At 51.7% G+C, this 21129-nt stretch overlaps 1 protein-coding gene across 1 annotated transcript in view; it reads left to right on the top strand.

Moving 5' to 3' along the window:
• Positions 1–303: 303 nt before the first annotated feature.
• LOC102456702 (putative cation-transporting ATPase 13A5) overlaps positions 304–21129 on the top strand; it is a 60478-nt gene continuing 39652 nt past the window's right edge. The window contains exons 1-7 of the mRNA XM_025182497.3: positions 304–443; positions 11123–11296; positions 12845–12991; positions 13193–13263; positions 13353–13433; positions 15862–15931; positions 17916–18050. Of these exons, the coding sequence (XP_025038282.3) occupies positions 381–443; positions 11123–11296; positions 12845–12991; positions 13193–13263; positions 13353–13433; positions 15862–15931; positions 17916–18050 (741 nt within the window). The 5' untranslated portion in view covers positions 304–380. The remainder of the gene's footprint in view (positions 444–11122; positions 11297–12844; positions 12992–13192; positions 13264–13352; positions 13434–15861; positions 15932–17915; positions 18051–21129) is intronic.

The raw sequence follows: 21129 nt of genomic DNA on the forward strand, positions 1-21129 counted from the left end.
TCCCCTCCCAGCCTCCTCTCATTGCTGCTCCAGTCTGCCTGCCCGCTTGGCTCTGGGGCGCCCAGCACTCCTGGCTGGCCCGGCAGGAGGCACCAACCACTTGCTCCCTTTGGTGGGTGTCACTTTAAGTAGGAACTCTCCTGCCGTTCAGCAAGAGGACACCAGGCGGGAGAGGCGTGCAGGAGTTGCATACGTGCCTACCTGAGAATGGGGTTTCTCTCCCTGTCTCTCCAGTTTAGCAAGGAAGGTGCCTGCTGCAGGACTTCCAAGGCAGGGTGCGAGCATGGTGAGAACTGCGCCTTGAGTTCAAGCTGGGAGCAGTGACCAGGAGCTCTCTCCCCGCCACGGGCTAACCCCCTGGAGCGCCACTCCCCGGCCTGATGGAAGAGGAGTCCGGGAAGGGCCACCATGCCTTGCTCAGCCCCACGGAGGACAACGAGCTGGTAAAGGCGGGGGCGGTGATTTCTGCTTTCCGGTTACACCTGGCGGGGCGCGCAGCAGCGGCGTTTCCAAGGCTCCCTGGGGTTTCCAGCTAAACGCAGCATGCCACGTGGGGGGCGTTTCCAGCCGAGGCTCTGACCCCGAGGGCTGAGGTCATTTCTTCACCGACGGCAGCGGGGGAGGCCGTCCAGGTCCAGCCCACAGACCCCCAGAGAGGAGAGGCTGTAGCGCCTCTGCCACTGCTTTTCCTCACGCCTCTTCCAGCCTAACCATCACACCCCAGCAGCAGGGCCTCCGCCCCTGCAGGTGGGAGCCGCCTCACGGGAGCAGCTCCCAGGAAAGATGCTGAGAAACCAGCCCTGGTTTGCTGTTTCCTGGCCTGAGAGCTGCCCTGCATAGCTCTGTGAGTGGTGACTGAGACACAGCCGGCTGGAAACGCCCGAGGGGCTGGGGGGTCCTGCCCTGCACAGCTCTGTGAGCGGTGACTGAGACACAGCCGGCTGGAATCGCCCGAGGGGCTGGGGGGTCCTGCCCTGCACAGCTCTGTGAGCGGTGACTGAGACACAGCCGGCTGGAAACGCCCGAGGGGCTGGGGGGTCCTGCCCTGCACAGCTCTGTGAGCGGTGACTGAGACACAGCCGGCTGGAAACGCCCGAGGGGCTGGGGGGTCCTGCCCTGCACAGCTCTGTGAGCGGTGACTGAGACACAGCCGGCTGGAATCGCCCGAGGGGCTGGGGGGTCCTGCCCTGCACAGCTCTGTGAGCGGTGACTGAGACACAGCCGGCTGGAATCGCCCGAGGGGCTGGGGGGTCCTGCCCTGCATAGCTCTGCAGGGCGGTGGCTGAGCCAGAGCCGGCTGGAATCGCCCGAGGGGCTGGAGGGTCCTGCCCTGCATAGCTCTGCAGGGCAGTGGCTGAGCCAGAGCCAGAGCCAGAGCCAGAGCCAGAGCCAGAGCCAGAGCTGGCTGGAATCGCCCCAGAGGGGCTGGGGGGTCCTGCCCTTCATGCTGTAGTTCAGGGGTAACTGAGCTTTGCAGCGGCAGCCCCCAGGGTGGAATCCATTGGTGCTCGCCAGTCCTGGCCCTGGCCTTGGGACGCTTTGGTTAATGTCCATACAATCAGCTTCTTTCTTTGCCATGTGGCTGGCAGCACCCGGGGTGGGAAAGGTGGAGTGGGGGGCAGTGCTTTGGAAGCACCAGCCTGTGCAGTGGACGCAAAGGAGCCGTGTGGGGAAAGCAAGGGGGGGGGGGAGAGAGAGTGTGGCTACGTCTAGACTGGCATGATTTTCCAAAAATGCTTTTAACGGAAAAGTTTTCCGTTAAAAGCATTTTCGGAACAGAGCGTCCAGATTGGCAGGATGCTTTTCCACAAAAGCACTTTTTGCGGAAAAATGTCCGTGGCCAATCTAGACGCGCTTTTCCACAAAAAAGCCCCGATCGCCATTTTCACAATCGGGGCTTTTTTGCAGAAAACAGCACTGTGCTGTCTACACTGGCCCTTTTGCGCAAAAGGCTTTCAGAAAAAGACTTTTGCCCTTACAGGAGCAGCATAGTATTTCCGGAGCAGCACTGATGATTTTACAGGAGATCGTCAGGGCTTTTCCGGAAATTCAAACGGCCAGTGTAGACAGCAGGAAAGTTTTTCTGCAAAATCCGCCAGTCTAGACACAGCCTGTGTGTGCGTGTGTATGTTGAGGGACGTATCTCACACACACACTCTCTCCAGCTGGCAGTGTGTGCGTGTGTGCGTGCGCTGAGGGATGTATCACACATTCTCTCAGGCTAGCTGAAGTGCCCCTTTGCACTCGCCTGTGGCAGGGAAGGGTGTGCGTACGGGCAGCTGAAGGCTGCAGCTCAGCACGCTGCGTGACAGTTCATCTGCACTAGGGACACTGCTGCTGTGGGGCTGTGTCGCCATGGGGCTGTCACCCTGCTCCCTGTGCTAGCGTCATGGCAGCCTGATTCTCAAGCAGCCAGGGCCTTGGGGTGCCAGCACCCTGCGACACATAGAACGTCGCAGGCTGGGGCCTTGGCTCCGCAGAAGCAATTCAGCCTCCACGGTCCCCTGGCTGCCTTGTGCTGGGTCTGCGCCGGAGGAGCCCGGCGGGGATCGTCTTCGGGGTGGGGCTCTGTCCCAGGGGGTGGCACGGAGCCCACGTCCGGCGAGAACGACTGAGTCTGCTCCTCAGCCTTAGCTCCTGCGGTGGAGGCTCATGCACTAGGCCCCAGCGGGCCCAGGTTTGGCTCTGCCTGTGTTACACAGAGCTCTAACTCTGCCGCGTGGGGAGGTGGAGTTAACCCCTGTGAAAGGTGAGCGACAATGGCCAGAGTGAAATTTTAGGGCAGACAGTTACCACCTGAGGTCAACATCATCTGCCTGGAGTCAGCCTCCCTCTGTGGTGTGCCCTGACCCTGTCTGCAAGCAGCGTGGCACGGGTCTCACGTGGCTCCATCGCTCGGGGGTGGGGGGTTCACACCCCTGACCGACAAAACAAAGCTGATAAAAACCTTTCAGCAGAGACCGGCCTTAACAATGTGGGTTTCAGGCAGATTACTCAAACCAGTGCCGAAGGCAACGTGGATATTCTTATTTCAGTTTAACCGGGCTGTAATTTGAATGCATTAGGAAGAGGTGGAAGCTAAATCAAAGAGGCCACTTTCAACCTGCATGGTTCTTCAGCTCGGCTTAACTAAATCCATGTAAAATCCCACCTAAAATGAAACTGGTGAAACCTACTTGCTGAGGGGTTGGCGTCTCTTGCCGAATTCCAACGTGTGCAATTACATTCTGCTTTTCTACAGGCCCGGTGGATTCCACCACATATGATCTTCTGTGGTTTCTGTCCCGTAGAAAATTAAGTAGTGGAGACTCCTCCCTGCCCCGGTACTGAGGTGATTGTGTTTTGGTGCTGGAGTATGTAATCCCCACCCTGGAGAGTGTATTGTTCTGTTAAGCAGTCTGAGAATCCTTTGGGATGAAATCAAATAGAAATGCAAGACAATTTTCGTTTTAAAATATACTTAACCGACCCGGGTCTGCAGAGTCCCTCACCTCCAAACAAGCGGGGACCTAGTACCCTGTGCCGCATGAGTGGTTTTAGTGGTCAAGTATGTTAGCTAGCCTGCGTGGATGACACAATGTTTCTGGCATACTGTGATAATCAGAAACCGGCATTCCTTGCAAAGCCTTTTACATGTGGGTGGCTGGCAACCTTTGCTGTCCTGAGCAAGGTGTGACTTGCTGGGATTACAGAGGCGGGAAGAGGAATTAAGAGGCTTTATAGTCATGTGCAGCATGTTGTGTTGAACCCATGGGAAATTCCAGCCATTTCTGAACAGGGGGTCTCCCATGTTTTAGTTGATCTAAATCTAAAGTGGGGTCCAGGTCATTCTCTGAGGATTTTCTCAGGGAGAGAGAGAGGAAGAGACCTTGGCAGTCTAGAAAAGGCACGAAAGAGGGATCTGTAAAGATGCAGCAGAAGAAAAAAACCCTAAATCATACTGGCAAACAATGGAAAGGACCCATCCTGTTTTAAAGCCCAATCGAGTTATACAAGAGTTGAATCTACAGATACAGTTGCTCCTGCCAGAGGAATTTTAAAGTTTGTAGCTGGGAGAGGGATGAATATTAAAGATGGGCACGAATCCAAGCATCAAAATGTGCCCACATCTGCCAGGTGTTTCACAATCTCAAAGGACAAATTGTCAGTTAACTCAGGTCTTGATACTGAACCACACTGCAGAATTCAGTGTTTGAAACCAGACTGGAATGAAACGTCTTGTCCCTTTCACTAGTTAAGAATGTAAATCCGGATGGACTTGTGACATACCAGGAAACAGTTCAGACCGGGGGGGGGGGGGGTGAAGGGGCTGTAACACCCCTGCACGGCAATCTGGGGAGCCCCACAATGCCTTGCTGAACTAGCTTCCACCTGGGCCACTCACAACCAGCCTTCCAGCGTGCACACCACACCCTGAGTGTCTGTGTGTAACTGCAGCCTGCCACCCACACTTCAGTTATACTCTGGCTCTCGCCAGTTGGGCTGAAGGGTGACCCCAACACATCCCCAGTCTTACATTTCCGGGGTGGAGTCAATGGCCTGTACCGCTCAGCCCTCTCCTGGGCAGCACAATTTATTTGTAAGTCCGTCATTCCGTACAGGGACTAATATGCCAGTTTATTACCTCCAGGAGTCATTCAGATGCTTCACTTTAAATGCACAGGATTAGATAAACCAGTAAAACCAGCCCATGAACTACAAAGAGATGTTAAGGGAGTACAAATAGAGAGGCCTAAGTCACAACCGGTAACAAGCAAAATAAAAAGACTCTTTGCTAGCGCTTAACTGCAACCATAGCAGGGTCAACCCGAGATTCTCACTACGTGGTTTCAGCAGCGTGGCTGATGGATCTCTGTAGGCGGGACCCCCCCCAGAGCCCACTGAATGCTTCCATTTTCGTTCTAAGTGCAGGGACTGTGATGGGCAGGGAGACAGACGAATGCCTTGGGGTGTTTGTCCCTCCTTTTATCGCCCTCTCGGAAAGAGCATTTCCAGCTTTTCTAGCCCGCTGAGACAAAGCACAGGTAGAAGGAAGGACCCTGCTGGTCCCCCCCCACCGTGTTTGAACTTCCTTCGTCTTCCCGTCCTGCAGGATTACTCTGTTTACTGGTCACAGGCGCCTCCTGCTGGACACTCTGGGAATCAGCTTTTCTGCTCTGGGGCACCCCGTTAGCTGGCATCTCGCTTGCTCTTACCTATCATCCTCCATCACCTAGGCTATGTCTATACTGGAGGCTTCTTGCGCAATAACATCTTGAGCAAGGGTTCTTGTGCAAGAAAACACCCACACTGCCATGTGCAAGCTGTGCTCTTGCACGAGAGCGCCCATGGCAGTGTGGACGCTCCCTTGCACAAGAAAGCTCTGATGGCCATTTTAACCATAGGGCTTTCTTGCACAAGAAATCCCTGCCGAGCGTCCACACTGCCCTCTGGCGCAAGAGCTCCTGCAAAAGGGGGTTTATACCTGTTAAAGAGCATAGCTCTTGCACAAGAAGCCCTCCCTCACCGCGCCGTGCTGTAAATTTCCTTGCGCAAGAGCAGGGGGGCAGTGTGGGTGCTCTGCGGATTCTTGCGCAAAAACAGCCATACTTGCGCAAGAAGACGTGAGTATAGACGTAGCCCTAGTGTTAGGGCCCATGTCCCTCCCAGACCACCATTTGAGTACTGCCCTGCCGCAGGGCCCCACGCTCTGGGGTCTGCGCCCTCAGGGACCTCCAACCCCTTATGCCCACCTTGCCTCACTGACCCACTGCCAGTCGCCAGACAGCCCCTGCCACAAGGGCAAACTGTGGCCATTTCAGGCCGCTTCTCATGGGAAAGGGTGTGGACCTGCTGCCTCCCCCAGTCCTGGCTGCCTCCCCACAGCCCTAGTACCCTGAGGCCTTGCTTCAGGCCCTGCAGCCTAGGAGCTTGCCCGGCCGGCGCTTCCCCAGCCCTGCCTGCCTTCCAAGCCCTGCTCTAAGCCAGGAAGCCTCCAGCTTCCCTGGCAGCCTGGTCCCTCCTGCTCTACAGCTAGTGTGAGTCTGAGACTTTCATCTGCTGCAGGAGCTTTTATTTATACTGCCCTCAGCTGGGCCCTCATTGGCTGTATCTGCCCCAGCTGCTGGCTCCACAGCCCCAGCCCTTTCCCAGGGCTGTTTTAACCCTTAAAGGGCCGGTGTGGGGCAGATGACCAGTCACATTACAGCTTAAATGAAAAATAAGCAGAGTGCATGATTCCTTTGTTTAGGACAGCCATGTCTGTCAACTGTTGTTTGGGCAGGGGGTGGATTTGGAACTTGCATTAACATAACCATCCAGGGGAATCTTATAACACATTTCAATAAGGATGATACTGATCAGCAACTTATGAGCTTTTAAATGATGCAAGACACACCTTGTACAATCTTATTGTAGTAGCATGTAGGTGTAACCCACACGTCTAGGCTATGCCTACACTGTGCCCATTTTGCGCAAGAAATATGCAAATGAGGCAAAGCATGGAATATTGCCATGCCTTATTTGCATAATTAGTGAGGCTCTGTTTTTGTGCAAAACCCCGCTCTTGCGCAAGAGCCATTTTTCCTGAAAAAAATGCGCAAGAGGGGGGTTTTGCGCAAAAACGGAGCCCAGAGAGGTGGGCAACAGCAGGTGGCAAACGGATGTCAGGAGTGATGTGTAAAGTCCTGCCCATTGCTGTCTAGGCCTCAGGCCTGCGATACCTGGGCTTGTAGTTCAGGCCTTCCTCTCGCTACAGGACTAAGCTTCCAGTCCCCTTAAAACCTGTGTGTGTCCATAGTTTGCAACCTGTGTGTGTCCATAGTTTGCACAGCATCACAGGACTGGAAGGGATCCTGAGAGGCCATCTCGTCCTGTGCCCTGCACTGGTGGCAGGGCTAAGTCTCCCCTCCCCTGCCCCAGGAGAGGAGACGTAGGTGTCTCCAGTCCTACACCGGTTTGTCTGAATGCAGCTCTCTGTTACGGGGGAACTGGAGCCACGAACAAGCTACGGCCAATGCCGGCTGTTGAGGGGTGTCGGTGGTGTGGCAGGCGGGAGGGGGGCAGGTAGAAACGTGTCGGGGGCTCCGTGTGCCCAGCCGCTGCAGGGTTATGGGGGTGCGACTGGGAGGTGGCGGAAGGGGGACAGGTAGAAACGTGTCGGGGGCACCGTGTGCCCAGCCGGTGCAGGGTTATGGGGTGCGACTGGGAGGTGGCGGAAGGGGGGGCAGGCCGGGGGTGGGGGGCGCCTGGCTGGGCGCTCCCTGCCGTGCAGTGCCGCCCCGGGAGCAGGGCCCGCAGCCTGGCGGAGTTCCTGCCCGCCACGGGGCCCCGCAGCGGCTCAGCCCTGGCTGCCTCCCGCTCCTTCTCCGGCCTCCTGGCCGCCAGCCACAGCGCCAACAGCACCGCCCCCGCCGACCCCGAGAGCCCCGGGGTGGAGCATGTGCGCGGGGGCAGGGCCCGGGGGGGCAGGGCCCGTGTGCGGGGGGCAGGGCCTGTGTGTGGGGGGGCAGGGCCCAGGGGGGGCAGGGCCCGTGTGCGTGGAGGCAGGGCCTGTGTGTGTGGGGGCAGGGCCCGTGTGCGGGGGGCAGGGCCCGTGTGTGTGGGGGCAGGGCCCGTGTGCGGGGGGGTGGGGGGCAGGGCCCGTGTGTGTGGGGGCAGGGCCCGTGTGCGGGGGGCAGGGCCCGTGTGTGTGGGGGCAGGGGGGGGGGGGCAGGGCCCGTGTGCGGGGGGCAGGGCCCGTGTGTGTGGGGGCAGGGCCCGTGTGCGGGGGGCAGGGCCCGTGTGCGGGGGGGGGCAGGGCCCGTGTGTGTGGGGGCAGGGCCCGTGTGCGGGGGGCAGGGCCCGTGTGTGTGGGGGCGTGGGGGGGCAGGGCCTGTGTGTGGGGGGGGGGGGGGGCAGGGCCCGTGTGCGTGGGGGGGGCAGGGCCTGTGTGTGTGGGGGGCAGGGCCCGTGTGTGTGGGGGCAGGGCCTGTGTGTGTGTGGGGGGGCAGGGCCTGTGTGTGTGGGGGGCAGGGCCCGTGTGCGTGGAGGCAGGGCCTGTGTGTGTGGGGGCAGGGCCCGTGTGCGTGGAGGCAGGGCCTGTGTGTGTGGGGGGCAGGGCCCGTGTGCGGGGGGGCAGGGCCTGTGTGTGTGGGGGGCAGGGCCCGTGTGCGGGGGGCAGGGCCTGTGTGTGTGTGGGGGCAGGGCCCGTGTGCGTGGGGGCAGGGCCTGTGTGTGTGGGGGGCAGGGCCCGTGTGCGGGGGGCAGGGCCTGTGTGCGTGGGGGCAGGGCCCGTGTGCGTGGGGGCAGGGCCTGTGTGTGCGGGGGGGCAGGGCCCGTGTGTGTGGGGGGCAGGGCCCATGTGCGTGGAGGCAGGGCCTGTGTGTGTGGGGGGCAGGGCCCATGTGCGTGGAGGCAGGGCCTGTGTGTGTGGGGGGCAGGGCCCGTGTGTGTGGGGGCAGGGCCCATGTGCGTGGAGGCAGGGCCTGTGTGTGTGGGGGGCAGGGCCCGTGTGTGTGGGGGCAGGGCCCGTGTGTGTGGGGGCAGGGCCTGTGTGTGTGGGGGGCAGGGCCCGTATGCGGGGGGGCAGGGCCCGTGTGTGTGGGGGGCAGGGCTCGTGTGCGGGGGGGCAGGGCCTGTATGTGGGGGGGCAGGGTTTGCAGGCGTGGGGGGTAGGGTCCATGTGCGAGGGGGGCAGGGCTCGTGTTTGAGGAGGACAGGGTTCGCAGGCATGGGGGGTAGGGTCCATGTGCAAGGGGGGCAGGGTTCGCAGGCGTGGTGGTTGGGTCCATGTGTGAGGAGGAAAGGGTTCACGGGTGTGGGGGGCAGGACCCATGTGTGAGGGGGGCAGGGCTCGTGTATACCGGGGGAGGGGCAGGGCCATTGTGTGAGGCAGGGGCAGGGCCTGTACGTGGGGCAGGCGGCTCATGTGGGAGGCCGGGGGGGGGCCTGTCTGTGAGGTGGGGGTAGGGCCCATGTCTGAGGTGGTGGGTCAAAGGGCCTGTGTGTGAGGCAAGGAGTCAAGGGGCTTATGTGGGAGGCAAAGTGCAGGAGCCCCCCCGTGCGAGGCAGCGGGATACGGGACCTGTGTGGGAGGTGGGAAGGGTCGCCAGGTGTCCGGTTTTGAACCGGACAGTCCAGTAGTTGAGCTTTCTGTTTGGGAAACAAATTGACACAATAGAACTGTCCGGTATTTTCTAAATCAGATGTAATGTTGATTGTGATGTAATGTCAATGTGTCTGGTGTTTGTGTTGAAACCATCTGGCAACCCTAGAGGTGGGGGGCAGGAACCTGCGTGTGAGGCGAGAGGGCTAAGGGCCCACATGCAAGGTGGAGGGGCATGGGACCCGTGTGTGAGAGGGGGCAGGAGCCCGTGTGCGAGGCAGGAGTGCAAAGGGCCTCGTTTGTACATGCTAGGGGAAAATGGCAGTCCAGGAATGACGCAGACAGAGGATGCTGTGTACGCTCGCCTTGTGGCTGCTTTGCTGGCTGTACAGAGCTCTGCTGAGAGCTGTTGCACAGAGCCCTCCAGGGCTGAGCAGAAAGGGGTCCTTTGTACTGACAGCCGACTGTTTAGTCTCAGTAACGGTGAAGCATTGGCTGTGTCACTCCAAGTGGGTACTTGGTGAACCAGCAGGTCTTCCCAGAAGCTGCTGGTCACAGAACACCAGCGTGGGAGTGGAATGGTCTATCTGTGGAGTGGGGAAGGAGCAGACACCGGGGTGAAAATCCTGGCCCTGTTAAACTCAACAGCAAGACACCTATTGGACATGAGTGAGGCCAGGCTGGTACTCCAGGCTTGTTTGCTTTAGACAAGGTGTTGAGGGGGGAGGTCTGGCACAGGCGCCTCTCCTGGGTCCTGAGTGTGAGGGAAGGAACAACATAAAAGCATTCCTGGGAGTTACACGATGCATCATTGGTTATTGTCAGCAGTGGGGACCAAGCATAAAGCAGGCTGGTCTATAGGAGAATTCAAGATGCAGTTGGAAGAGAAATGTCTGGAGTAGTAAATCAGCCGGTGTTGGAAGAATGATTTTTTAACAACAGGATGCCACTATGACTACAAGAGCACGCTGGTTGTCAGGGTAGAAGGACAAGCAGGGAAGGATCTCAGAAAGCTGCTCAGGGATGATTCAGAGCTACATTTTGGGACACCAGGCAGGAAAAGAAATGCATCCATCTGGCATCCAGACACTACCTTGATGGCACACTACCCAACACAGATACATTGAGGAGTCTGAAAAGTCTTCTGCATTCGAGGGGGTTCCCTGTCCTGCAGGGTGGATTCCCATGGACAACACTGAGCTCCTGTAGAAACACATTCCATTGCTGCAGGACACATGGGCTGCGTCTAGACTGGCAAGTTTTTCCGCAAAAGCAAATGCTTCTGCGGAAAAACTTGCCAGCTGTCTACACTGGCCACTTGAATTTGCGCAAGAACACTGATGATCTAATGTATGATCGTCAGTGTTCTTGCGCAAATACAATGACTCTCCCGCTCAGGAAAAAGCCCTCTTGCACAAATGCTTTTGCGCAAGAGGGCCAGTGTAGACAACTGAGAACCGGTTTGCGCGAAAAAGCCCTGATGGCGAAAATGGTGATCAGGGCTTTCTTGCGCAAAGCCGCGTCAAGATTGGCACGGACGCTTTTCCACAAAAAGTGCTTTTGCGCAAAAGCGCCCATGCCAATCTAGACGCTCTTTTCCACAAATGCTTTTAACGGAAAAACTTTTCCGTTAAAAGCATTTGTGGAAAATCATGCCAGTCTAGACGCAGCCATGGGGTTTTAAGGCTCTGGGGTTGAATTATCTAGGTAAAAGTGTTATTGGGGCAGACCAGCTGGATTAAGGCAGTGAAATCTATAGGGTGAAGCTAATTCTTCAAGGTTACATGGAGCGAGGATTAAAAATGGGCACCAGAATGGCCTTTCCTTCCACACTAAGTATGTGAGACTGCCTGGCATTGATGGGGTTGGTCTATATTTTGCCTTAATTTTAATGGCATGTTTAACTGACACAGTTTCTTCTCCCAATCTGAAGACTGAATGGCTTATAAGAGGCATGTTACCTAGAGAGTCTTCTCAAGAAATGTTTGCAACTCTGCCCTTTAAAACAAGTCTCTAGGTCAAACCATTTCAGAATATCGTCTTGTCTTTGTCCCACAGGAGATATTCGGCTACAAAACCCAAGGCTGGCGGAAAGCCATGTGCATTGCAGGGTATATCTTCTCCTGCGGGGCTCTTCTCCTTCTGTTTTACTGGAAGCCAGCATGGCACGTGTGGGCAAACTGCACCCCATGTAACTTGCAGGAAGCAGATGTCATATTGCTTAGAACAACAGTAAGTGCACACAGTTGCGTGTAATTTTAACCTGACCCTCTCATTAGTTACGATATTCTTTCTGGGGATGTCTACACTTGCCCATAGTTCGAACTAGGGAGGCAAATGAAGCATACCGAAGTTGCTAATGAAGCGTGGGATTTAAATATCCCACGCATGATTAGCATATTCACGGCCGGTCGCCATTTTAAAATGCCAGTCGCCCGATTTTACTTGCCACGTGTAGATGCAGTAGTCCGATCCAAAACCCTTCCCTTGAATTAACTGTTACTCTTCTTTGCACGAGGAGTAACAGTTAATTCGAGGGAAGGGTTTTGGATCAGACTACTGTGTCTACACGCGGCAAGTTAAATCGGGTGACTGGCATTTTAAAATGGCGACCAGCTGCGAATATGCCAATCAAGCGCGGGATGTTTAAATCCTGTGCTTCATTAGCAACTTCAGTATGCTTCATTTGCCTCCCTAGTTCAAACCAGGGGGCAAGTGTAGACATACCCTCTCTCTCTTTCTCTCTCTCTCACAAGCAGCTTGTCGGACTCTTTCACTGTGAAATAGCAATTTTCTAGTAGTTCCCAGTGGAAATACTTAGCTTCAGATGTGTCCTGGCATGGAGAAGTCAGGCATTTGAGGAGCCAACTAACCCCAAATCGTTTCCATGGAGACATTTTCAGAGAAAGCAGTTTAAAAATATCGTGCAGAGGTTATGGTTACACTAGCAAGAATTCAAATACTTTAACACTGGACGTTACTCTCCATATGCGCCCTGCATATCCTCATTGCGTATCCAGCAGTGTGAGAGCAGGTCTCGTTCCAATACTGTTGCTGCAGAATTCTGCAGAAAGCAGAGTTCTTGTCTATGTGCTAACGCTACCTACACACAGGAATGCAGAAGAGAGGACACAACAGAGGGGTCATTCCAAATAAATATGGTTGAGCACATCTTGTGTGGTAATGAATGTGGATAATATCATGAGCGAAACCCCATGGGACTGAATTTTAGAGAGCTTGTATCTTAAGTATTAGCTATGGAAGACTTCCTTTAGAGTTACTAAAATGATTTGATTATACAGAGCACACAACCAATATGCATTTGCTTCAATCCCTGCACTATATCGCCAATATAGATGCACTTTAAACAATTAGTAACTTACTACTTTGTTGTAAAAGTGATTAATAGCTGACCACACTGAGCTACACTGAGTAAGGCACAATTTCAGCTGGTTTAAGTGCATTTCTATTAGGCATTTGCACAGTGTAATTAGATCAACGTTAGTTACACTTGTTTGCATTTTCTACTATAACAAAGATTTAGTTATAAAGCAGTTGCTTTTGCGGAAAAACTTGCCAATCTAGACGCAGCCATGATGTTTTGGGCCTAGATGGTGTTCATTAGGTGAAGCAGACCGGAATGAAGTTATCTGATCTTGGCTCCTAAGCAAGAGTTCTGTAATTATGTACGGACAGTCTCTAGAATGATTGTACACAGAGACCTATACTAAGAATATGCCACTCCTTCAAAACACATTGAACTTTACTTTATTCTTTCAGGATGAATTTCAAAAATATACCAGAAAGAAGGTGACCTTGATTGACTTGTCCACATTGAATCTGTTGGTTAGAGATACATCAGATAGACTCTTCATTGCTGACAAAGATTCTGTCATAAACAGGGCCATAAGGAAGCCAGAATTAAAAGTAAGTCATGAATGGATGGAATACGTGGTATTGGATGGATGGCACAGGATGAGGTGTATGGAAGCTCTTATTTCAATGTCCTTCTGCAGCTCACATTGACTTTACCTAGAATTATACCCAGGCATCAAGGAAGATAACTGACCCTGGTAACAGAGTTAATCTGGGTGCTGTAAATGGCTTTTGTGCTGTTTGGGTTTACAGGTCCGAAGCATCCAGGTGCAGAAAATCCGGTATGTTTGGGATTTCTCCATGAATCAGTTCCAGAAAGTTGGGTGAGTTTTATCACTGGTTGCAAAGTTCTTTGCGGAGCAAAAGCCCCTTTCAGAACATGGTTGCCTGAGCTCGCTCATTGTTATCCTAGATCGCTAGATGACAGCAACTCCTGTTCCGACATACATCAGAAGTTTGGAGATGGTCTCACAAGCGAAGAACAGGGGATCAGGTACAATCCACAGCGTTTCCAGTTTATGTGGCATTTCAGGCTGAACGAGGGATCCAGTTCTTTTTTCCCTTGCTCACATTTCCTGTGAGTTGCACTGATGAGATTGAGAGGATGGACACAATGAGTGTAACTTGCACTCTGGGAAGAAGAGGCATGAAGGTCACTTCCAGTAAAGTAAATCTGGAGAAAGGAGGGTAGAACTGGCCGTAGGAATGGGAGATGAAGGAAGGGGGGTGCTGCTATATTTCACATGTCTGCCCGGCCAGGCTGACCGCAAGTCAGTGGTAGACCAAAGACTCTTTTTGGCTTTTTGAAAGACTTTCATGAATGCAACAATTGAACATGGGTCTCAGATATCCTTCAGATTCGATAGCTTTTTGATAGACCAGCCATTTGTGACAACTCTCAAAAGGGCAGCCATGTCAGTCTGTATTTGCAAAAATGAGTCCTGTGGCATCTTATACACTTAGGGTATGTCTACACTACAGCACTAATTCGAACTAACTTAATTCGAATTAGTTAATTTGAACTAAGCTAATTCGAACTAGTGCATCTAGACCTAAAAACTAGTTCGAATTAGCATTTTGCTAATTTGTGTGTTCCCATAATTAGCGTTTTGCTAATTCGAACTAGCATGTCCACATTGAGTGGACCCTGAATCAAGGTTAAGGATGGCCAGAAGCAGTGCCGGCAGGGCATCAGATGAGGACTTAGAGCGTGGAGCTGCTGTCTCAGGCTAGCCGAGGGCTGTGCTTAAAGGGACCCGACCCCCACCCCAGACAGACAGTTCTCAGGGCTTCCCCGCTTGCAAAGCAGTCTTGGCTTGGAGTGCCCTGAATGCCCACACTCGGCACATCACAGCACTCGGCCATCAGCCTGGCTGCACTTGCCACAGGCTGACATCTGGGGAGGGGGTCAATCGGGGGGCTGCAGGAGAGCTTCCACCCCGAGGAGCCCGCAGAGCCACCCCAGTCCTCCCCATCGGGGGCTTGTACCCCATTCCTCCCTCACCTCCTTCCACTTACCCTTCTCTAGCCCCCCTTCCTGATGTACAAAATAAAGGACACGTGTGTTCAAAAATAGAAACTCTCTTTATTGAACAAAACTCGGGGAGACTGGGAAAAGGAGGTGGGAAAGGGGAAGAGAGAGGGTGCGAGAGGGGAGGGCAACTAAAATGATCAGGGGTTTGGAACAGGTCCCATATGAAGAGAGGCTAAAGAGACTGGGACTTCTCAGCTTAGAAAAGAGGAGACTGAGGGGGGATATGATAGAGGTCTATAAAAGCACGAGTGGTGTGAAGAGGGTGCATAAAGAAAAGTTCTTCATTAGTTCCCATAATAGGAGGAGTAGAGGACACTAAATGAAATGAATGGGTAGCAGGCTTCAAACTAATAACAGAAAGTTCTTCTTCACAAAGCAAATAGTAAACCTGTGGAACTCCTTGCTGCAGGAGGCTGTGAAGGCTAGAACTAGAACAGAGTTTAAAGAGAAGTTAGATAAACTCATGGAGGCTGGGTCCCTGGCCTCTGTTTTGGAAGGCTGGAGATGGATGGCACGAGACAAATGGCTTGGTCATTGTCTTTGGTCCATCCCCTCCGGGGTAGCTGGTGTTGGCTGCTGTCAGCAGTCAGGCTACTGGGCTAGATGGACCTTTGGTCTGACCTAGTATGGCCGTTCTAAGATCAGGGCTCAGGGTCGGGGGTCTCACTGGACCACCTTGATTTTCATGCAAAGCTGCTCCTGGGTGGCCAGGCTGGCAGCTCTCCTGCCCTAGACGGCCACTTTCCTGTGCCTAGTGCGGAGGTCGTGGATGAGGTCCACGATGTCCGCACTAGACCAGGCGGGCGCCCGCCTCTTGCGGCCCCGGGCAGGCTCCTGGGAGCCGCCAGCCTGGTCCCGGGAAGAGGCGGAGGGCTGGGTGGCAGCGGGTGGCTGGTTCGTGCCGTGCCAGGTGCAGGGTCTGCTGGCTGGGTGCTGGCAGGCTTGCACCTGGCACGGGCACCGTGGCCAGACCGTGCCCCTTTAAGGGCTCCGGAGCCGGGAGGGGGGCATACGAGTTTCCCTGGTGGTGCCCAGAGTGGCCACCAGGGAAAGCTGGGGAGGGCTAGCCTCCCACTAGTTCGAATTAAGTGGATACACAGCCCTTAATTCGAACTACTTAATTCGAACTAGGCGTTAGTCCTCGTGGAATGAAGTTTACCTAGTTTGAATTAAGCGCTCTCTAGTTCGAATTAAGTTCGAACTAGCGGTTTGCATGTGTAGCGCCTATCAAAGTTAATTCGAACTAACGTCTGTTAGTTCGAATTAACTTTGTAGTGTAGACATACCCTTACAGATTTGTTTGGTTTCATGGGCTAGGGACCTTCTGTAGAGCGTACACCAGGGAACTTTGTTTCTCTGATATTAACCAATTCATGTTCTCCCACAGGAGGTTAGTGTGTGGCCCCAATGCCATTGAAGTTGAAATTCGTCCGATTTGGAAGTTACTTTTTAAAGAGGTAAGCTGCAGCTATACTTTTAAGTCTTCGTATTTGAAGAGATTGTTCAGAAATATTTTAAGTGTAAAACTTCTTTTTTCTACCCTGGAATTCAGCAGTTAATAGCCTAGATCCTTACTAAAACAAAGCGGCGTAGAAAAACCTCAATGATATGTGGTAGAATCTTATGTCAGTTCCATTCCATCACCTACAATGGAGTTGTGCTGGTATAACAGAGGACAAATGACCCTTTATGTACATTTAAAAAAAATAGCTAGATGTACACAATATACAGCTGGCCTAGGGCTCATTAAAAAGAAAAATGCAATTTCTGGGTCTTGTTCTGACCTCGTTGACACTGTGGTATAAATCCAGAGTAACTCCATTGAGTTACATTGGAATGAAGCTTCCATAAGAGAGACATCGGGACTATCCTGCATGTTAGTACCTCCAAACAGGGTGTAGCCACATCACTTCAGATTACAGACTCATTACATCTCATATGAAGAATGTGTCAGACATGAGCAATACCTTGATGGGCGACCAACCACCCATGCAACCAAAGGTTTCACAGGACGTGGCATTGGTGATTATAAGCTCTTCACCGTTCCCTCGGGATCAGTACTAGGCTGGTTCCCATCATGGTGTGAGGAGTCACCATCGTTTAGATAAGCTGTAGAATTTCAGATTGGATCATTAATAATCCCATGGTGCTTTTTGCGAGGATAGCGGTTAGCCTAGTGCCCCAGGTATTTACATTCTGTCTCCTTACATACCCCTTGTCAATTGAAATACAGAAAAGATTTTGATTTTGTATCCTAAACTGCTCTTTAGTCCTGCTGAGCTCTGCTAAACTAAAGTTGCTCAGTACTGAGTGCGAGGATTGCCATGCCTGGAGCATGTCCGGACAGCACTTTACATCGAATTGGAACTTTGTGCTTGTGTCAAAGTCTACAGCTGTGTGCGTGATTTTGTTAGGATTGTGCCTCCAGGCAGGTTTCCAAAAACGGGTGCTTTGCTTTCCATGCACAAGGAAGGGTTAACGATGGGGCACCTGGGCGATACTATTGGCCAGGATACTACTGTATTGGCTGATGATCTTTGTTTTGGTCCGGACTCTTCATCCCTTAGACCTGGGTGAATATTGCACCAGCAGGTTCCCATCCTTTTCATGAAAGGGTTAATTTTTTCGGTAAATTATTTACTCAGTGCCAGCCTGATGCATGCAAAGATCTTGTTGTCTTCAGTGGGCGTATTGGCTATTCCAGGATGAAGCCTTTGGTTTGCTGACTGAAGAAAGGGCTGGTAACTGAAGCTCTTTACTCAGTTCCTGTATTGGCTATTTCTGATGCTGGACTCACCAATATTATTGGGCCACATTATGTCTTCACTTATCCCCATATGTAGAGCTCAGTGAAGCTATGTGGGGGTAAGTAAAGACATAATTTGACCTCGGGATGTGGGCCCGTTTCTCCATTCCAGGATGAAACTGATGTAAAATTAGAAAATATATCAACCTCCCCCTTTTGACTTAGGACTGTGCTATAAGGGAGTAGTTTTCTTTCTAACTTTCCAAATAAATTAGACTCAAGAATCAATCACCTTTTCTCAATATGAAACATTCAATGCCAAAGGATTCAGGATCTTTTGAGTAGCTCAGTGGTTTATTCATTGCCTCTGCTGAGACCACTTATGAGTGCCACACGTGATGGCCATTTTTGTGTTATAGACAGCTTGAGACCACCGATTCCTTTTGGATAAGTCACTGCCCAGCCATCAGATGACAACTTTTCATTCTGAGCCATATTTAAATCAACAAAAGGGAGGGGAAAGGCCCTCGGTGCCCTGCATTGCCATGGGAGAATGCTGGCTGGCAACAAGCACCACAATTCTGTTTAAATGACATTGGAAAGATTCCATGAAACCATTTTATCTTGTCCCACGTGCGAGCGACAGCCGAACTCTGTGGATTTCTCCTGACTGTGTGACGTATTTGTGTTTGCAGATTTTAAATCCCTTTTATGTGTTCCAAACCTTCACTCTGACTCTGTGGTTGACCCAAGGGTACATCGAGTATTCTGTGGCTATCATAATCTTGTCCATCATTTCTATTGGCTTAAGCGTGTATGATCTCAGACAGGTAAGGCTGCTATTCATGTCATCAGCTTCCCCGTCCGGCCCATAGTAATAATCTCATTGGTCACAGACACAGAATAAGAAGCAATTTCTGCACTGAGTCCTTTTGGTTAGCTGGTGGGATTTCAGATGCCACAAATTTGCTGGTGATTAGAGATGGTCCATCCATGAATTTTGGATCCCGCTTGGAATTTCCCCAAAGTGCTAGTGGCTTCAGGACCAGCACTGTTTCCAAGAGCCATAAAATAACGTGTTGTAACGTCAAAAAGAAATGTGGTATTGGTCTTAAATCGTCAAACAAATTAGTATATTTCTGCCCTTTAGACAATCTTCCAGTAATTTTGCTTTACCTCTGTTGTTCTCTGAGGAACAGGATATTGTGCTTTTCAGATGAAGCCTGGGAGCAGGCAGGCAGGCCACAAAAACATTCAGAGTTGGGGTTGGCATAGGTAGCCCAAAACCACTGTGCTTCTCCAAGACGTACCTGTATTTTGTTAGAATGCTTGAATTCAGTCCCAAGAAGCACTTCCTTGCTGTTGTGGGATTCAGCACTTTGCAGGACCAGGCTGTTTGCGAGGAAAAAACTCTTGAGATTCCAGGCAGGCTAAAAGCAGAGTGAAAAGCCTCTCTCCTGGCATTTCAGATCTATCAGCCATCCTGGGCAAGCACAGAACTCCTACTGTAAAAAATGACAGATAGACAAATAATTGTTTTCATAGCTCAAGGAACATGCAATTCAGGGCTGCGTCTAGACTGGCAAGTTTTTCTGCAAAAGCAGCTGCTTTTGCGGAAAAACTTGCCAGCTGTCTACACTGGCCACTTGAATTTCCACAAGAACACTGACGTCCTACTGTCTGAAATCAGTGCTTCTTGCGGGAATGCTATGCTGCTCCTGTTCGGGCAAAAGCTCTCTTGCGCAAATGCTTTTGCACAAGAGGGACAGTGTAGACAACACGGGATTGTTTTAAGCAAAAAAGCCCCAATGGTGAAAATGGCAATTGGGGCTTTCTTGCACAAAACCGCATCTAGATTGGCACGGACGCTTTTCCGCAAAAAGTGCTTTTGCGGAAAACGTCCGTGCCAATCTAGTCGCTCTTTTCCGCAAATGCTTTTAACGGAAAACTTTTCCGTTAAAAGCATTTGAGGAAAATCATGCCAGGCTAGACGTAGCCCAGGTGTTTTAGACAAGGTTCAGCAGGGTAGTGATGGTATTGTTTCAGGGGAAACATTTTGCTGATCCTCAGGTGAAACCATTAGCTGCATGAGAGTGAAGCCTTTAAGTGTAAATAACATGAGCTAAACCATCCCCAGTATAAGCAAACTGACATTCTCATGGAAACCTTTGGGAAAAATAGTTGGTGATCAGGGGCTGCACTCCACAATGTTATCTCTTTCCAGCGCCTTCTAGCAGGACACTTGAAACCTATTTTGGAGCACTGTATCTAACCCCTATATAAAAGAAAACTAAATATTAGATCCACTCATCTCCAATACTAACATGTTTTGACATCTTGTGGCAAGTCACGTAAGTTACACAGCTTAGGCTTAAAATTGTAATGTACATTTTTACTTTATTACTGACTTTGGAGAGAGAGATCCTGTCAGAACTCCTGGGCTTTATCTCAGCTCTGGGAGATCAGTGAGGTCTAGTCGGTTACAGCAGGGGGAAGAAAAATCTGGGTTCTTGATAAGAATGTTAGAATGCTCAGACTGGGTCAGGCCAAAGGTCCGTCTAGCCCAGTGTCCTGTCTGCTGACAGGTGCCCAGAGGGAGTGAACAGAACAGGGAACCATCAAGTGATCCCTCCCCTGTCGCCCATTCCCAGCTTCTGACAAACAGAAGCCAGGGGCACCATCGCTGCCCAGCCTGGCTAACAGCCATTGACGGACCCAACCTCCTTGAACTTATTTCATCGTTGTTGGAACCCTCTTACAGTTTAGGCCTTTCCACCATCTCCTGGCAAAGCGTTCCACAAGTTAACTATGATGAAATCATTTGTTTTAAATCTGCTGCCTATAAATTTAATTGGGTCAGCTTCTTGTGTTATGTTAGTGAAGGAATAAATAACATTTCCTTAGTCTCTGTTCCCACACTGTTCAAGGTTTCATATCCCCCCACCCTTTCGTCATTTCTTTTCCAAGCTGAAAAGTCCCACTCTTGTTAATCTCTCCTTATATGGAAGCTGTTCCATACCCCTAGTCATTCCTGTTGCCCTTTCTGTACCTTTGCCAAATCCAATAGATCTTTTTTTAGCTGGGGTGACCAAATTATTCAAGATGCGGGCATATCATGACTTTATATAGAGGCAATATATTTTCTATTTTAGTAGCTAATCCTTTCCTAATGATTCCCAATAGTCTGTTAGTTTTTATTAATTTTTAGACTGCCACTGCCCATTGAGCAGATGTTTTCAGGTAACTTTCCATAATGAGTCCAAGATCTTTTTCTTGAGTGGTAGCAGCAAATTTAAACCCCTCATTTTGCATGTACAGTTGGGATTATACTTTGCCACATGCATTACTTTGCATCTATCACCACTGAATTTCATCTGCCCAGGTATTGCCCAATCATCCCTTTGTAACTCTTTGCAGTCAGCTTTGGACTTAACTGTTTTGGTAATTTTGTAGCATCTGCAAATCTTGTCACTTCACTATTTACCCCTTTTTCAAGAACATGTGTAAGTGTAACACGGCACTGGTCCAAATTCAGATCCCAGAAGCACAACACTCATTGCTACTCTTCCCCTTCACCCCTGTCTGTTAAGTACCCGGCAATGTTTTCATAATGATCTAACCATCCTTCAATTACCTGAATAACCAGCCTTTTGTTACTCTTAATCACCTGCCCCTCTCCTTTTATAACAAACTCCCTGCCCCAAAGGCAAAGCTGGGAGCAGCTACCTCTGGAGCCAGGGCAGGGGCTTTAAGCAGACCTTAGGTATGAAATCCAGGAGTTTCAGACTTTAGGAGGGGCTACTCCACTTTACCCTCCCAAATGGCGCCCTTGGCCAATACTCCTGCTCCTGCAAGGAGTAAAGGAAGCTGATGGGAGCGTTTGCTCCCACTGGCCTCCTGCTGTGGGGG

The sequence above is a fragment of the Pelodiscus sinensis genome, chromosome 10, assembly GCF_052426305.1.
Source record: "Pelodiscus sinensis isolate ZL-2025 chromosome 10, ASM5242630v1, whole genome shotgun sequence".
NCBI classification, from domain to species: Eukaryota; Metazoa; Chordata; order Testudines; family Trionychidae; genus Pelodiscus; species Pelodiscus sinensis.